The 18,608-nt window shown below is 33.9% G+C and overlaps 1 protein-coding gene across 1 annotated transcript in view; it reads left to right on the top strand.

Annotated features, from left to right (window-relative positions):
* Positions 1–18,608, top strand: part of LOC134718285 (uncharacterized) — a 44,359-nt gene that overhangs the window by 19,937 nt on the left and 5,814 nt on the right. Inside the window, exons 6-9 of the mRNA XM_063580778.1 lie at positions 3,775–4,547; positions 11,688–11,718; positions 15,992–16,263; positions 16,771–16,798. Of these exons, the coding sequence (XP_063436848.1) occupies positions 3,775–4,547; positions 11,688–11,718; positions 15,992–16,263; positions 16,771–16,798 (1,104 nt within the window). The remainder of the gene's footprint in view (positions 1–3,774; positions 4,548–11,687; positions 11,719–15,991; positions 16,264–16,770; positions 16,799–18,608) is intronic.

Below are 18,608 nucleotides of genomic sequence, written 5' to 3'. Positions count from 1 at the left end.
ATTATGTCGTATCTATGGCAATGTCAGTTTTTGAGTTTGAATGTCCCTCTTGTATATTTTGCCCCTGTTTTATAATATCTTATTTGTCTGTTTGTGTTTTTCTTTGTTAGCCATGGCAAAGTCAGTTTATGAGTTTGAATGTGCCTCTGGTATATTTCGCTCCTGTTTTATAATATCATATTTGTCTGTTTGTGTTTTTCTTTGTTAGCCATGGGGATGTCAGTTTATGAGTTGGAATGTCCCTCTGGTATATTTCGCCCCTATTTTATATTATCTTATGTGTCTGTTTGTGTTTTTCTTTGTTAGCCATGGCAATGTCAGTTTATGAGTATGAATGTCCCTCTGTTATATTTGGCCCCTATTTTATAATATCATATTTGTCTGAATGTCTTTTGCTTTGTTAGCCATGGCAATGTCAGTTTATGAGTATGAATGCCCTCTGTTATATTTGGCCCCTATTTTATAATATCATATTTGTCTGTTTGTGTTTTTCTTTTTTAGCCATGGCAATGTCAGTTTATGAGTATGAATGTCCCTCTGTTATATTTGGCCCCTATTTTATAATATCATATTTGTCTGAATGTCTTTTTCTTTGTTAGCCATGGCAATGTCAGTTTATGAGTATGAATTCCCTCTGTTATATTTGGCCCCTATTTTATAATATCATATTTGTCTGTTTGTGTTTTTCTTTTTTAGCCATGGCAATGTCAGTTTATGAGTATGAATGTCCCTCTGTTATATTTGGCCCCTATTTTATAATATCATATTTGTCTGTTTGTGTTTTACTTTGTTAGCCATGGCAATGTCAGTTTATGGGTATGAATGTCCCTCTGTTATATTTGGCCCCTATTTTATAATATCATTTTTGTCTGCTTATATTTTTCTTTTTTAGCCATGGCAATGTCAGTTTATGAGTATGAATGTCCCTCTGGTGTATTTAGCCCCTATTTTATAATATCATATTTGTCTGTTTGTCTTTTTTTTTCTTTTTTATCCATGGCAATGTCAGTTTATGAGTATGAATGTCCCTCTGGTGTATTTGGCCCCTATTTTATAATATCATATGTGTCTGTTTGTGGTTTTCTTTTTTAGCCATGGCATTGTCAGTTTATGAGTATGAATGTCCCTCTGGTGTATTTGGCCCCTATTTTATAATATAATATTTGTCTGTTTGTCTTTTTTTTTCTTTTTTATCCATGGCAATGTCAGTTTATGAGTATGAATGTCCCTCTGGTGTATTTGGCCCCTATTTTGTAATATCATATTTGTCTGTTTGTGTTTTTCTTTTTTAGCCATGGCAATGTCAGTTTATGAGTATGAATGTCCCTCTGGTGTATTTGGCCCCTATTTTATAATATCATATTTGTCTGTTTGTCTTTTTTTCTTTTTTAGCCATGGCGATGTCAGTTTATGAGTTTCAATGTCCCTCTGGTATGTCATTATATCTCGCTCCTGTTTTATAATATCATATTTATCTGTTTGTATTTTTCTTTTTTAGCCTTGGAGATGTCAATTTATGAGTTTTAATGTCCCTCTGGTATATTTTGCCCTATTTTGTAATATCATATTTGTTTGTTAGTCTTTTTCTTTTACAGCCATGACTATGTCAGTTTATGAGTTTCAATTTCCCTCTGGTATATCTCGCTCCTGTTTTATAATATCATATTTGTCTGCTTGTCTTTTTTTCTTTTTTAGCCATGGCCATGTCAGTTTATGAGTTTGAATGTCTCTTAGGTGTATTTCGACCCTATTTTATAATATCAAATTTGTGTGTTTGTCTCTTTCTTTTTTGGCCATGGCTATGTCAGTTTATGAGTTTCAATGTCCCTTTAGTATATTTCGCTCCTGTTTTATACTATCATATTTGTCTGTTTGTCTTTTTTTCTTTTTTAGCCATGGCGATGTCAGTTTATGAGTTTGAATGTCCCTCTGTTGCATTTTGCCCTATTTTATAATATCATATTTGTTTGATTGTCTTTTTGTTTTTTAGTCATGGCTATGTCAGTTTATGAGTTTCAATGTCCCTCTGGTATATCTCGCTCCTGTTTTATAATATCATATGTGTCTGTTTGTCTTTTTTTCTTTTTTAGCCATGGCGATGTCAGTTTATGAGTTTGAATGTCCCTCGGGTGTATTTCGACCCTATTTTATAATATCAAATTTTTGTGTTTGTCTCTTTCTTTTTTGGCCATGGCTATGTCAGTTTATGAGTTTCAATGTCCCTTTAGTATATTTCGCACCTGTTTTATAATATCATATTTGTCTGTTTGTTTTTTTTTCTTTTTTAGCCATGGCTATGTCAGTTTATGAGTTTCAGTGTCCCTCTGGTATATCTCGCTCCTGTTTCATAATATCATATTTGTCTGTTTGTCTTTTTTTCTTTTTTAGCCATGGCGATGTCAGTTTATGAGTTTCAATGTCCCTCTGGTATATCTCGCTCCTGTTTCATAATATCATATTTGTCTGTTTGTCTTTTTTTCTTTTTTAGCCATGGCGATGTCAGTTTATGAGATTGAATGTCCCTCTGTTGTATTTTGCCCTATTTTATAATATCATATTTGTTTGATTGTCTTTTTGTTTTTTAGTCATGGCTATGTCAGTTTATGAGTTTCAATGTCCCTCTGGTATATCTCGCTCCTGTTTTATAATATCATATGTGTCTGTTTGTCTTTTTTTCTTTTTTAGCCATGGCGATGTCAGTTTATGAGTTTGAATGTCCCTCGGGTGTATTTCGACCCTATTTTATAATATCAAATTTGTGTGTTTGTCTCTTTCTTTTTTGGCCATGGATATGTCAGTTTATGAGTGTCAATGTCCCTTTAGTATATTTCGCACCTGTTTTATAATATCATATTTGTCTGTTTGTCTTTTTTCTTTTTTAGCCATGGCTATGTCAGTTTATGAGTTTCAATGTCCCTCTGGTATATCTCGCTCCTGTTTTATAATATCATATGTGTCTGTTTGTTTTTTTTTCTTTTTTAGCCATGGCGATGTCAGTTTATGAGTTTGAATGTCCCTCTGTTGTATTTTGCCCTATTTTATAATATCATATTTGTTTGATTGTCTTTTTGTTTTTTAGTCATGGCTATGTCAGTTTATGAGTTTCAATGTCCCTCTGGTATATCTCGCTCCTATTTTATAAAATCAAATTTCATGTATTTGTCAAGGAAAAAAAACACATTCAGTGTGTTTAATATAATTTTCTTCTTTATATATACGATCACAGCTTGGGAACTTACCTCAAAATTAATAAAATTCCCCACCGAAAAGAAATGTATTAAATCAAGGTAATCATTGTAATAAACTTCATGTACTTAGAATAAATAGTAACTGAGGAGTAAACTTTATGTGCTAAAAGCTGGAAATTAAAAATATGAACGACAGTAATTGACTGACAAGATGTCATCATTGATGACTGCCATGCATCATTCGTAGTGTTTCTTCTACAGAAAACATGTAGAAACCATGCAAACATTTGAAAACTCACAGTTTTCCCACAGCACATGCAAGCCTTGTTTCAGATTATTTTCTTCCAAATGGCAAATGATTTAACTTTGATAATCAAATCCTGTTAGAACAGACTAAACAAAAAAATAATGTTTTCTGATATAAAAGACAAATAATTTAAATATTAGGATAAATTGTTTGTTCCAGTGCTGATCGAAGTGATCGATACAATTTTTTTTTATCATGTAGCTTTTATAGACTGGTATTACCTCATAATATAAACTATATTTTAAGTCTGATAACATCTTCTTCATTTCATTTTTATAGATGTTGCATTTTTGCCCAAAGAAAATATAACAAGGAAAACCTTCAAAAAAATGTCTGAAAATGGAATGATACAAAAAGTAGACCTCTACCAGATTTGGGAACAAGAAGAATTCCGTCAGATTTTACCATTTAAAGAGTACATATTTGATATGCTGATACATCTAGATATCGTATCCGAACAACGGAGATATGATACAAAAACAGGAAGTCGTCTACCAATAGAAAACTTCTTTGTACCCTGTATGCTTACACAAAGAAATAATACAGATTACTTGACACAAGAATGTACATCAGAGAGGACTATAAGTTTGGCCTTTGTTTTCAAAGGAACCATCATACCTCCAGCCTTACCAAACCGTATAATATGTGCATGTCTGAGTATGTGGACATTAAAAGAATACCAAGGACGGAAACTTATGTTTTCTGGGTTTGTTGGGTTATCATTTGATAAAGAGCATGATATTGTTGTCTGTGTAGAAGGAAATAAGATCTTACTGTACCTTGTCCACAAGCGCTCCAAGGGCCTGATAATACCTGATATAGCCACCAGTGTCCGGGATTGTTTGTTTGTTACTTTGGAGAGAATATCTGAATTTTATCAGTCAACTATCCATTGTAAAGCCAATAACAAGTTACCATTCCACACTGAGTATTCCTGTTCAAAATTAAACTGTTTTACTCCAGAAGAAAATATGGTTGTAGATACAGAGGAATGTCTTTGCGAACATGGTGAAAACATTAAACACAACTGGAGAGTTTGGAATCAGAAACTGGTATGTACTTTACTTTAATTATATTCATATTGAATAATTTCTTAGGATGCATACAAGACAGATATTTTTGGACATCATATAGTTGGTTTGTTTCTTTATAAAGAAATAAATAAAAAAAACAAATACAAAAATACCGAGGAAAATTCGGAATGGAAAGTCCCCTATCAAATCGCAAAATTTAATGCTGAAACATTAAAGAAAAAAAAATACAAGGACAATTTTATTCATCAGTATGATAACAATCATTTGTTTTCAACTCTAGCTTTCCATCTGTTATTTTTTCGTAACTTTTTCGAGTATAATTAACAGTAATGCCAGTGTAGCAATTATTTGATAAAACCCCTAATCAATGTGCTGCAATTCACAGACACAGTGTAATGAAAAGTATACAAAAGGCGAAGACATATTGAGCAGAATGATGTTTAAATCTCGAAAATTCATTTACAACTTACAAACTGAAGTAAAAAACACAAAACTGAGAGAATCTTTCGAACTACAAAAAGAGACCAGTTGCTATACGTGATGATGTTCTTCTGTTATACCAACACCAACCACCATGCAAATTTACACTTACTCAAAATGTTATAATAGATAGGACAACACAATCAGTGTATTAAAAGGTCGCACAACAAACCATACAATCCCTCCAAAAAAGTCTAATAAAGGTATTTGTGGTAGTCTCATTGGTGTAACTTTGTAATTCCTAATATTTTGATTAATATGAAAACAAGACGATGTTGTATGATTGCCAATGGGAAAGCTCTCCACCAGAGACCAAATGACATAGTAGAAAGCTCTCCACCAGAGACCAAATGACATAGTAGAAAGCTCTCCACCAGAGACCAAATGACATAGTAGAAAGCTCTCCACCAGAGACCAAATGACATAGCAGAAAGCTCTCCACCAGAGACCAAATGACATAGCAGAAAGCTCTCCACCAGAGACCAAATGACATAGTAGAAAGCTCTCCACCAGAGACCAAATGACATAGCATTGTTAATGCACTCAGAAGGACATCAATAAGTTTTAATACTTTAATAATTAGTAGCACATGTTACACAATTCACCATTAACAGGAAGAGGATAACTTCAACAGGAAACCAGTTAGTGTTCAAACATAATATTGAGTTATCTCTCTTTATATAGTCCAAATGACATTAGATTAACATTCCCTCTACTTTCTTTTGTTTTATACAATTACAAGATCTTCACAGGGTTTAGACTACCCTCAGATCTTAGGGGATTATTCTGCCCCGTTAGAAAACATAAAAGTTGCTAAATTAAAATTACAAGATCGTCACAGGGTTTAGACTACCCTCAGATCTAGGGGATTATTCTGCCCCATGTGACAAACATAAAATGATAAAATGTTACGAGTTATTTCACAATTTTAAACAAAGTCCTTCAACATTTTTCCTGTTTGAATAACTTGCAAAAGTTCATAAGATGAAGCTCCAAACTTTGTCATGCAGTTTGCTAATTGTTTGTCTCCTGGACACCATTTAATATTATCTACTTCTTTTGATGCCAATGATTCAGCTATTGCTGCAATGTCAATTCTTAAACGCTTGTCATCTACAAGTTTAGTCGAATAAACAGCTTCAACTACACTTTTATTGTCAATGTAAGCTTCAATTGGTATAGTCTTGTGTTTTAATCCTAAAATGTCTTCAATTATTCGACGGTGATAAAAACTAGACTCTAACCCATCTTGTAAGCTTAAGGCTTCTGCTGCAATTGTTGATCTTACTACACGTTTGATTTTGTTTGCTTGCCAACTTATCGGACAGCTATTACTGTCATTATCAACTATCCAAATTACATGAGACTCTGTACTTCCAGTTCCATTACTAATATTTCCCAGAGAGGCGTCTGTTAAAACGATAATTTTCCATTCTTTTATATCTTTATTCATTTTTGGAAATGAAACTATTGATTTAATTTCCTTAAGTCTATTACTTGCTTTGATTGCTCTTATCAAATGTGCCACTGTCCCTTCTTTCAGTTTAGTACTCATGTCTATCATTTCAAAAGCCATATCAGGTCTTGAAACTTGAACAGCCCAATTTATTTGGCCAATTAACTTCATGTACAAGGTTTGCTCACTTGTATTAATTACATCCTGTTTCATAGCAGCTCTTGATGGTTCTATAGTTGTATTATCTATTTTCTCCATATATGCAGAATGATCCAGAATTATGCCTTTTTTGTCCTGATGAATTTGAAATCCTACATATGAAAATGTTTTCTCTTCAATTTTTCCAGCAACAAATCTTGTCCGCAGTTTTCTCATAACTTCCTCAAAATTTTCATCCCCAGAATGAAGAAAGTCATCTACATGACAACAAATTATTCCACTTAAACGTTGGTCAGTATGTTTGACAAACACTGCCGGGTCCAGATTACATTGTTTACATCCCAAACTTAGAAGCTCTTCCCTTACACTTAAATAGAATTGTCTAGCTCCATCTTTAAGTCCATACAAACAGTGCTTTAATCTCCATATTTTTCCTTTCTCAGAATTGCTTTCTTTTGGGGGCTTCAGAAAAACACCTCTATCTAATAACTTCCCTTGAAGAAAAGCTGACTTTATATCCGTTGTTTTAACGATCCAATTCATGCTAGCAGTAATTGAAAGGAATATTTTAATCATTCCTTTTCCTACTGTTGGACTGTCACTTTGCATAGAAAATTCTTCTTCAAAACCTCGCACAACAAGTCTTGCTTTTGTTTGATTATCTTTCGTTGTAATAACCCATCTTGTAGAAAGAACATTCTGACCTATGTCATCACATTCTTCATAAGTGTCAAAATTATGGAGTTTTGAAAGTTCTGTTTGTTTAGCAATTTCCTCATCATTTAAAAAGGAACTCTTTGTCATATTTACACCAATTTCATTCTCATCACTGTCACCTGTGACCTTTTCCCACTCAACTTTATCTAAATCTACACTTTTCTTATCTTCATCAACATCATCTTGAACATTATACCAATGTTTATTTTTCCCAGTTGTTTTTCCTGCTTTACTTAGTACAGTAGCTTTAGTCCATGTGTTCGAATTAGGCAGTTTGTACTGAATTTTTGTCATTTTCTTTTAGATTGTTCAGAAGGTTAGGATTAAGTCCAAAAACAAGTTGATGACTACTGAAACCATTCCACATCTGTAAAGAATTTCTTGCCATATTTGCCCAACAAAGAAGGCTCTGATTATTCACCTGTCTATAATCTGCTTCTAGCTTCATAAGCATAGTATCAGTAATTGCATGGACTCTCTCACATAGTCCGTTTTGGAAAGGACTTTCACCAGCTGTGGTATAAACTTTAACATTTAGTATTGATGCAACCTCTCTCATTTCATCTGAGCTGAACTCACCGCCATTATCTGTTAATATAGTTCCCATAACACCAAATATTCAGATCCAATTAGTCATCATTTTCTCAATAACACCTGTTGTCTTTTTCCTATCAATAAAAACAGATACAGTGTACCGTGACCACATGTCGATCATGAGCAAAATCCACCGTCCATTCCACTGTTTTAGGTCCATTGCCACTTTTTCATTAAATTGAGATGCCATAGGTAGGGACACTACTGGTCTTGGTGGGGTTTTTGCATATCGCTTACAAATTTCACATTGTTCCTCTATAGTCAACAATTCTTGTTCATATTCCTCTTTCCATACCCCAGCATCTTTCAAAAGGGCAATTAAAAGCTTCATTGGTGGGTGTGCAAATTGTCTGTGCAACTTCAGTAAGGTTGCATATCTCTTTTTCGAGTCTAACTCTTCAAGTCTCACAGCACATACATCTGCGACTGGAATTTCTTCAGTTTTATCTATTGGAATGCAGTAGTGGCCTGATGAAGTTAAATTCAATGATATATGTTGACCAAATATCTCTGCAGTATCATTTTCCAGGTCCATTTTCACACCTGCCTTTTTCATTGCTGTTCGAGACAATAAAAGTGGTATGTCCGAATCTACAACATCAGTTTTTATTGTGACATCTTTACCTGCGATAACTGCTGGCAGACTATACCCTCCAATTGATTTTAACCGTGTTCCACCTCCAAATTTAAATACCTTGTTGCCATCCTCCTTAAAAATCTTCGCTTTATCTGTTTCATTTAAAGAGTCAACATAACTTCTCATCCATAATTGTCCACAAACCGTGCTACTACATGCACTATCAAGAACAGCACAGTTTCGTGCATCTATCCCAAGACGAGTGATATCCTCACGCACATTCCCTGTAAACATGACTACTTCTTCTTCCTCTGTTATATTTACTCTCTCCTGCATATTCTCCCAGCTATGTGGACAGTTTGCCATCATATGTCGAAAAGATCCACAAGAACTACATGTCAATAATGTGCCGTCTGAACCTTTTGGATTTATACTCTTCTTTACTGTAGAGCTGCCTCCTTTTGTCCAATTTGTTTGTCCACCCCGTTGACTTTTATTAAATCCTCTATAAAAATTGCCTCTACCTCTTGAAAAGTCCCCCTTACCATTATATTGAAATAGTTTTTGTCTATTTCTAGAATACCCTGCTGCCATGAGGGCTTCTTCATTCTCAGCCAAAAAAGCAGGTTCAAGTTTAATGCTACTTATTGAGGCAGAAATCACACATTTCACCCTTAAATTTCTTAAGAGATCTCTTTGCTTCATCATACAATGTTGGTTTGTTTTCATAATTCATGCCAGTAAGGACTAACATTTTTTCTTCTTTTGTAATTTTTGCTCTTCTCAGTAATTTAAATGCCAATATTTCAGAGGGCAACTTCATGTTTTTCTTTTCGATTTTTCGATATTTAGCATCAAATGTTTCTACATAATCTTGAATTGATTGATTAGGACCCCTTTGAAAATCTTCAAAATCTTCGAATTTTGCAAGACTGTCAGCTAAATCATCTTTTGCAAGATGCTTGTCCATAAAAGTAATTAGTGTGGTGAAACCTGTGTCTTCCTTTAAATCATCTAAACTTATCTTATCAAACACTTTTTCTCTTATTTTTGATTCATCATCTTCAGGTAGGGATAAGGCAATTACAACACCCTGTTTTTTCTTATCTAAATCAGTTATTTCTTTCCAGGCCAAAAGTTCTTGCTTGTAAAGTTCGTATGATTTCAGTTTTGCATTGTAATTGGGGGGTTTTATTTTTGTTGACATTTTGTCCACCTTTGAATTTTCTCTCCACTTTAAACTCTTTTATTATACACTCTGATGTCTTTTCTTTTCAACCACGCTCTGCTACCATTTGTTAATGCACTCAGAAGGACATCAATAAGTTTTAATACTTTAATAATTAGTAGCACATGTTACACAATTCACCATTAACAGGAAGAGGATAACTTCAACAGGAAACCAGTTAGTGTTCAAACATAATATTGAGTTATCTCTCTTTATATAGTCCAAATGACATTAGATTAACAGAAAGCTCTCCACTAGAGACCAAATGACGTAGTAGAAAGCTCTCCACTAGAGACCAAATGACATAGTAGAAAGCTCTCCACCAGAGACCAAATGACATAGCAGACAGCTCTCCACCAGAGACCAAATGACATAGCAGACAGCTCTCCACTAGAGACCAAATGACATAGCAGAAAGCTCTCCACTAGAGACCAAATGACATAGCAGAAAGCTCTCCACTAGAGACCAAATGAAAAAGTAGAAAGCTCTCCACCAGAGACCAAATGACATAGTAGAAAGCTCTCCACCAGAGACCAAATGACATAGTAGAAAGCTCTCCACCAGAGACCAAATGACATAGTAGAAAGCTCTCCACCAGAGACCAAATGACATAGTAGAAAGCTCTCCGCCAGATACCAAATGACATAGAAGAAAGCTCTTCACCAGAGACCAAATGACATAGTAGAAAGCTCTCCACTAGAGACCAAATGACAAAGTAGAAAGCTCTCCACCAGAGACCAAATGACATAGTAGAAAGCTCTTCATCAGAGACCAAATGACATAGTAGAAAGCTCTCCACTAGAGACCAAATGACATAGTAGAAAGCTCTCCACCAGAGACCAAATGACAAAGTAGAAAGCTCTCCACCAGAGACCAAATGACAAAGTAGAAAGCTCTCCACCAGAGACCAAATGACATAGTAGAAAGATCTCCACCAGAGACCAAATGACATAGTAGAAAGATCTCCACCAGAGACCAAATGACATAGTAGAAAGCTCTCCGCCAGAGACCAAATGACATAATAGAAAGCTCTTCACCAGAGACCAAATGACATAGTAGAAAGCTCTCCACCAGAGACCAAATGACAAAGTAGAAAGCTCTCCACCAGAGACCAAATGACATAGTAGAAAGCTCTTCACCAGAGACCAAATGACATAGTAGAAAGCTCTCCAACAGAGACCAAATGACATAGTAGAAAGCTCTCCACCAGAGACCAAATGACATAGCAGAAAGCTCTCCACCAGAGACCAAATGACATAGTAGAAAGCTCTCCACCAGAGACCAAATGACATAGTAGAAAGCTCTCCACCAGAGACCAAATGACATAGTAGAAAGCTCTCCACCAGAGACCAAATGACATAGTAGAAAGCTCTCCACCAGAGACCAAATGACATAGTAGAAAGCTCTCCACCAGAGACCAAATGACATAGTAGAAAGCTCTCCACCAGAGACCAAATGACATAGTAGAAAGCTCTCCACCAGAGACCAAATGACATAGTAGAAAGCTCTCCACCAGAGACCAAATGACATAGCAGAAAGCTCTCCACCAGAGACCAAATGACATAGTAGCAACTGTAGGTTATTGTATGGCATTCACTAATCAGAAAAACCCATACCATATATTCAACCATAAAAGGCCCTGAAATGACAGATGTAAAACAATTCCAAAGTGAAAACTAACGAAGTGATTCATGCGTAAAACCAAAAACTAGTAGGATGTTCACCAACAAATTACAATAACGAAAATACAGGCTCCTGACTTGGGACAGGCACATACAAATTATGGCTTGATTAAACTTGTTCAGCATAGTTATCAACACTAGTCTAACATTATACTAACATTTAACTTAGAAGCAGATTCTATGTTTTTATTTCTTGGTATGTTAGCCCGATTACGTTAGCTACGAATACTTGTAGAATAATAAAAAGGTTTTTCTTTTCTTATAGGAACAAATGCAGTGTGATCCTAGTTGTCCAGGTAAATTTATTGACTATTTCTTTTTTGGTTAAAAGATCTCAAAAATATCATATTTCCTTCGTGAGTAAAATATGTATCGTAGGAGTATATGTAATTTGCATTTAAGTTATATTGTGAGGTGATAACATAAATACAAAACATTAGTAAGATTCACAATAATCCAGTTCTAAAAAGGAGTAGGTTCGTTAAGGACTCATTTTGGCCTCAAATTTCAGTTTCATCTAACAAAAGATTTTGATTCAATAAGTTTATGTGAAAGATGTTAACTGATTAAGTCATTAAAATCGACCCGATTGAAGATGAATTATGGAAAATCTCTCAAATATGCAAAAAAACGTCACTGTTCAGATTGTTTTTGTCTAATCCGTGTTCATCCACAACCTTTATATATGTTATGTATTATCATAAAATACAACTTACATTGCAATATTAAGGATGAACACAAATGCGGCCACTTTCGTTTTACACGGAAACCGTCTAAAATCTAACTAAAATGATAGAATTTTGAAGATTTCAGTAATAAAGCATGACTTAATGGTGCTACAACCCGATATATATGCATTGTATTGTCAAAAGCAGCCCATACTTATGTAGCAGAAACACTCTGTCCAATAAATAACTAAAAGTTTACATTTTAACAATTTTGTAAAACTGTTATATTTTTGGGCCAGAAAGAGGCCTTACCGGACCTACTCCTTTGTGGAATTGAAATGTGTATCATCTATCTTTGTATTGCATTACCACAAAAAAATCTCAGCAAATATTCAAGCGTTACTGATGAGTCTTTTGTAGACAAAACACACGTCTGGCGTAAATCCCAAAACAATCCTGGTTTCTATGCATGATATATATAAGAGTTGACTAGCATATAAACCTTTACTGTTTTTATCATGATTTCACTACTCCATGTTGGTCCAAAGTTGGTTGGCTTACTTACCAATATTGTAAGGATAAAAATGATAAAGGAAATGGGGAATGTGTCAAAGCGACAACAACCCGACCATAGAGCAGACAACAGCCGAAGGATGTTAACTATAAAGTAAAATCACAAAAATGCTAAACTCCAAGGAAAATTCCAAACGGAGAGTCTCTAATCAAATGGCAAAATCAAATGATAAAACCCATCAAACGAATGGACAACAACTGTCATATTCCTGACTTGGTACAGGCATTTTCAAATGTAGAAAATGGTAGATTGAACCTGGTTTTATAGCGCAAAAAAAAGCATTGTTATGTAACTTGATATGATAAGACAAGACATATCTATTAATAATGGAGTTAACTCATGTACAGTTTTGATGTGATTTTTTTTTAAATTTTCATTCTATTGTCACTATAATAAACTCATCATAGAATGATAGAAACCAGGATTAAAATTTTGTTTTTCGCCAGACGCGCGTTTCCCCTACCAAAAACTCATTAGTGACGCTCGAATCTAAAAATGTTGATCAGGCCAAATAAAGTTCAACGTCGAAGAGCATTGTTGTAGAAACTGGTGTTTTATAAGCGTATAATTTGGAACATTGAACTGCATGTCTTAAGATAAATGTAACTGAAAATTGCTTAGTTATAGAGTGTTTGGATTTAATGGGTAGATATAAAAAAATAGCTTGCAATGTTGTCAACATCAATACTTTAGAAGTTATAAAGGTAACGCATAAGTCATATTATAAAAGCTGTTTGACGAACACAAGTAATACTATTTACTTAATTCTAACATGCCTTACTCGTGTTTTCATAACGATTGTAATAATATGAAATGCAGACTCAGTTCATAGATCTCACCAAAACATAGATTATGAACTAACTAGTTTGATAATAAATGAAATACAAATTTAAATGTATCTATTTGAGTATCATAATTTTAAACTCTAAATAAGCACTTCTTGACAAAACCTTCACATGTATTTCATTTATTTGAAAGCAAATTATATTTTTTTATATTTTTTATACGACTGCCAAAATATAAAGGGATCGTAAAATGCTATCATGTTCTCATCGATGTCATTGTCTGCGTCGTCGTCATCCGACGACATTTCGTTTCTCAATAACTTAAGTTAAAGTGTATGGATCTCTTTGAAATTGAAGCAACAGGTTTAATACTACAACAGGAAAGTTGAGATGGTTTTTGGAGGTGATGGTCCGAACTGTTTAGAAATTAGGGTTGAAAATTGTCCCCAAACAAGCATTTTTCTAGTTTCAGAACAATAACTTGTGTATAAGTATTTTGATTGCTCTAAAATTTTACCCGAAGGTTCCATACCACAAGTTAAAGATTGGGATTCATGTTTGGGGTTATTGCCCAATCTGATCACGAATTTAGGGTCAGCAGGGTCTAAAGCAAGCATTTTTCTAGTTTTCAGACAATAATGCTTGTTTTAGTACATTGATGTCTCTTAAACTGTACCACATTTCATAAAAAGTTTTTTGTTTAAATATTATTTTTCTGGAATTAGTGGGGGGGGGGGGGACAATGTGTATGCTCCAACCGTAGCGGCAAAAAACATTAAGTTTTACCCGTGTCCTGTACTTGCGTACGTCTTCTTCGCAAAATTGGTTTTCGTTCTCTAACTTTAGTTTGCCCCTGTGAATTTTTATGTAATTTATACACAATTTTTTTTACCACAAAACACAGATCAAGTTTCAATTATGGTGGAATCACTTTTAACGTTCTAGAGTTATGCTCCTTTACAAATTGAAAAATTCTTATTTTGTTTTGTGTCTGTTCTCTAACTTTAGTTTTTCTCAACCAAATGGTACGAACCAAACTTAGATCAAGTACAAACTTTGGTAGCGTCACTTTTACAGTTCTTGAGTTATATAAAGAAAAATTGAGGGAACAATTGCTAAGTCTTTGTTTATTGTTTAAAAACAGATTTACTAATTTATAAGTATTGTACAACAGCAAAGCGCACAGTGTATCGCACAAAAGCAAGAAATCTTCAATTGAATATAAATTAAAATCATATAACCGATACAGTTATTTGACTACATTTATTATGTGTCAGAAACCTATAATATGTCAAATATTTAATTACAATCCAAATTCAGACCTGTATCAAGCTTGATTTTTAAGTCCTTTCTTGCCCATGTTGCCAAAACAGTTCAGGGTTGTACCTGTGAGGGTGTATCTAGCTGTGCTCAACGAAGCAGTTTATTTTTTTTTGGTATTTAGTGTTTGCGTTGTTTTTTTGTGTGACTCATAGGACACAATGTCCATTGTGAGATTTCCCATCACTTGGCATTATTTGTCTATCCTCGACTGGTCGTAAAAAAAATCTTTTTGAAAACAACTGGGTCAATTTGAATCAAACCTGGCCATACTTATCATTGGGGTATCTAGTTTAAACACATTATATGTGGTTATCTTCCATTCATAAAGTTATCGTACAAAATCACTACGCACGTTATAGAAATGTTACTAACCATGCTTTCAATACTTGGAGGAAATTACGGACTCTGTTATGTATTAGGGCCTTCATTAATTGCTGATTGATACTTATAAACTCAACTCTGTAAACGGCTTGCATAATAGTCAATATGATGCAAAATGATCAAGGTTACTTCTCTAGACAGTGTCAACTATAATTAAGACCCTTTGCGTTATTAAAAATAATGACCGGTAATTCTCAGTTAAGTATAAGTAAATAGACCTTTTGCTGGAATTATTTTATGTAGACTCATGTCAGGTTTAATTCTTTTACATATGGATGTTCGAAAAAAGTTACAAAAACATTTACTAGGGAGCAAATGCTTTCACAGCCTTACATGCTTTGATTACCAGTTTGATGTGGTATTGCCTATCATTTTGAGTATAAAATAGATAGAGAAGAACTTCATGCCGGCTAACAAATTAGAACTCATTATTTTAGTTGTATAAATACTGGTAAAACAGCAAGGCATGGCCATAGAGATGTAGATAATTAGTCTTTATTACAATTTCATAAGAACGGCCAGACATGGTTATTCAGATAAAAATGATAATTGTTCTTGATGGTAGAATATCCTAAAACAGCCAAACACGGTCATAAACATATAGCTTATATTAAAACAGCCAGACAAGGCCATATATATATTGTTCATAAAATAGCCAGACAGGACCATAGAAACATCATGAAAATAGATATTTATTCTTGGTGGTAGACAGTTTTGAAATATAATTACTATCTATATTTGTTGCCAATGTTGACTCATAGTGTTCTAGTAATGTATTGTCACATTTACATAATTATTACCATCTTTTCACAATGTTTACGTTTTATACAACTTGTAGGTTTGAGTGAATATTCTTTAGATCAAATTCCAAGTAACCCCGAGTTGCTTCGTCTTTCCTGTAATTGTGAGGAAGACTTGATACATGAATTAGCACTTCGTCTTGGAATGGAAGAGATAGATTGGAGAGATATTGGCAAGAATTACACAGGAAATACACAGATGGTCAAGTTTTTGACACTAATTCACTTGAAAGAGAATTATTCAATATGTTTTGGAGATCTAGATAACAGTTTGCAAGAAATGAAAATAACAACACACACATTATGCATGGTAAGCTATATAGATATAAAGTGTTTTTTGCATTTTCATATCTCCCTTTCAATTATGGTCAATACAAAGTATATTAGCTACGATTTTGACAACATCAAATCCAAGTTTTAAAGCTGCTTACATCAAAGATATATACTTAAATTTCACAATTAGAGCGCTGGAATGTTCACATAAACTACCGAAGTGTCAATAATTGATATTTAATATCATGTTACATAACTATTAATGATATTTCATTAAATATGCATCGGGTTTATTTCCCAAGCTTTGCCGACACAGCAGGAGAAATGACCCAGATATATATAGATATGAACATGTGCTATTTCTTTTCTTAATTATTGGATAACTTTTTTGGAAATAAACGGTCATACTTGACGCCATTTATTAAAGATACACCGGAAGAATAATATTAAATATAAATAGTAAGAATTTTATTTTTTTAACTTCTCCTAAGTTCGTAGATCTCATCATAAATGCTTATACAGTTTTTTACGACTTTATTTTCAGGTCAGGAGAAGAAAACAAGTGAAATCTAGTGAGTAAACTGTATCTTAAGATATTCATGTACTTAAAACGAAATCTAGTATTTTTGTTTTACTGTACTGTCAACAGAAATCATGCTTAACAGTGACTTTATTAACCCATGGTCAAACGTAGTGTGGGCTTGGCTATAGTGCTGTGTCCGTCTATTCATTCGTCTTATTAACTTAACTTAACTTACAATAATATTCAGTTTAAAATCATAGAAACTGCATATGTTGTCAAGTAATGCACATATTCTCAAATAAATAAAGTTGACAGAAGCATAAACATGAATTGTTATTTGTTGTGTTTAGAAAAAAATACAAACAGGATCTAATATTGAAAGTGATGTTTTTGTCAATTTATGGGCAGTTTTTTCTTATAATCACTTTGTCATTATTTTTTACTCTTACTAGACCAATGACTTGGCTAGTGATCATGTATGCCCCTTTGCTTTCTTGTCATTCACTCATAACACATTGTAGTGTGCACTTGTTAGTCTATTTGTGAAGAAAGTAAATTTTCAGAGGCTGTTTACAAGGGAAGTAAGATGAGTAAAAAGGACCTAGAAAAATCCTTTAAAGGTCCATTTTGCTTGAGGGAACTTAATTTCCGTAATATTTTCCAAACATATCAAAAAATACTTGTAATAGAAAAAACGTTTGATTTGCATCATGCCAGCTAAAAAGTTAACTGAGCTGATAATAATTGTGTATTCTGTGATAAGCATTTTACAAACAGACCTTTCAAAAAGAGGGGCTACAGATACCAGAGGGACATTCAAACTCATAAGTCGAAAATAAACTGACAATGCCATGGCTAAAAAGACGAGGACAAACAGAAACACAATAGTATACAGAACAAAACACAGAAAACTAAAGACTTTGCAAAACGTACCCCACTAACCATTGGGTGAGATCTAAGGTGCACCAGAAGGGTACGCAGAACACGAGGCACCCATTGTGTTGTTCATGTCAGCTAAAACCAAACCCTGGAAAATACGTTTAGAATCGAGTCAGTAAATACCATTTGACACTAAAAGTTGATAGATTCCGTCTTCATCAACTTTCACAACAATCTTCTCCTCTGAAACTACTCAGCCAAATTAAACCAAACTTGGCCACAATCATCATTGATGCATCTTGTTTAAAAAATGTGTCTGTTGACCTGGCCAATCAACCAAGATGGCCGCTATGGCTAAAAATAGAACAAAGGGATAAAATGCAGTTTTTGGCTTATAACTCTAAAACCAAAGCATTTAGAGCAAATCTTATATGAAGTAAAATTGTTTATCAGGTCAATATCTATTTGCCCTGAAATTTTCAGATGAATAGGACAACCTGTTGTTGGGTTGCTGCCCATGAATTGGTATTTTTAAGGAAATTTTGCTGTTTTTGGTTATTATCTTGAACATTATTATAGATAGAGATAAACTGTAAACAGCAATAATGTTTAGCAAAGTAAGATTAACAAATAAGTCAAATGACTGAAATAGTCAATTGACTCCTTTAGGAGTTATTGCCTTTAATAGTCCATTTTTAACAATTTTTCGTAAATCTTAGTCATCTTTTACAATCATCTTCTCCTCTGAAACAACTGGGCCAAATTAAACCAAACTTGGCCACAATCATTATTGGGGTATCTAATTCAAAAAGTGTGTGGCGTGACCCGGCCAACCAACCAAGATGGCCGCCACAGCTAAAAACAGAACAAAGAGGTAAAATGCAGATTTTGGGTTATAACTCAAAACCAAAGCATTTGGAGCAAATCTGACATGAAAGTAAAATTGTTTATCAGGTCAAGATCTATCTGCCCTGAAATTT

This window comes from Mytilus trossulus, chromosome 5, assembly GCF_036588685.1.
Source record: "Mytilus trossulus isolate FHL-02 chromosome 5, PNRI_Mtr1.1.1.hap1, whole genome shotgun sequence".
Classification (NCBI taxonomy): domain Eukaryota; kingdom Metazoa; phylum Mollusca; class Bivalvia; order Mytilida; family Mytilidae; genus Mytilus; species Mytilus trossulus.
Note: the sequence above shows the minus strand (reverse complement) of the source record. Positions and strands in the feature narration are given on the sequence as shown.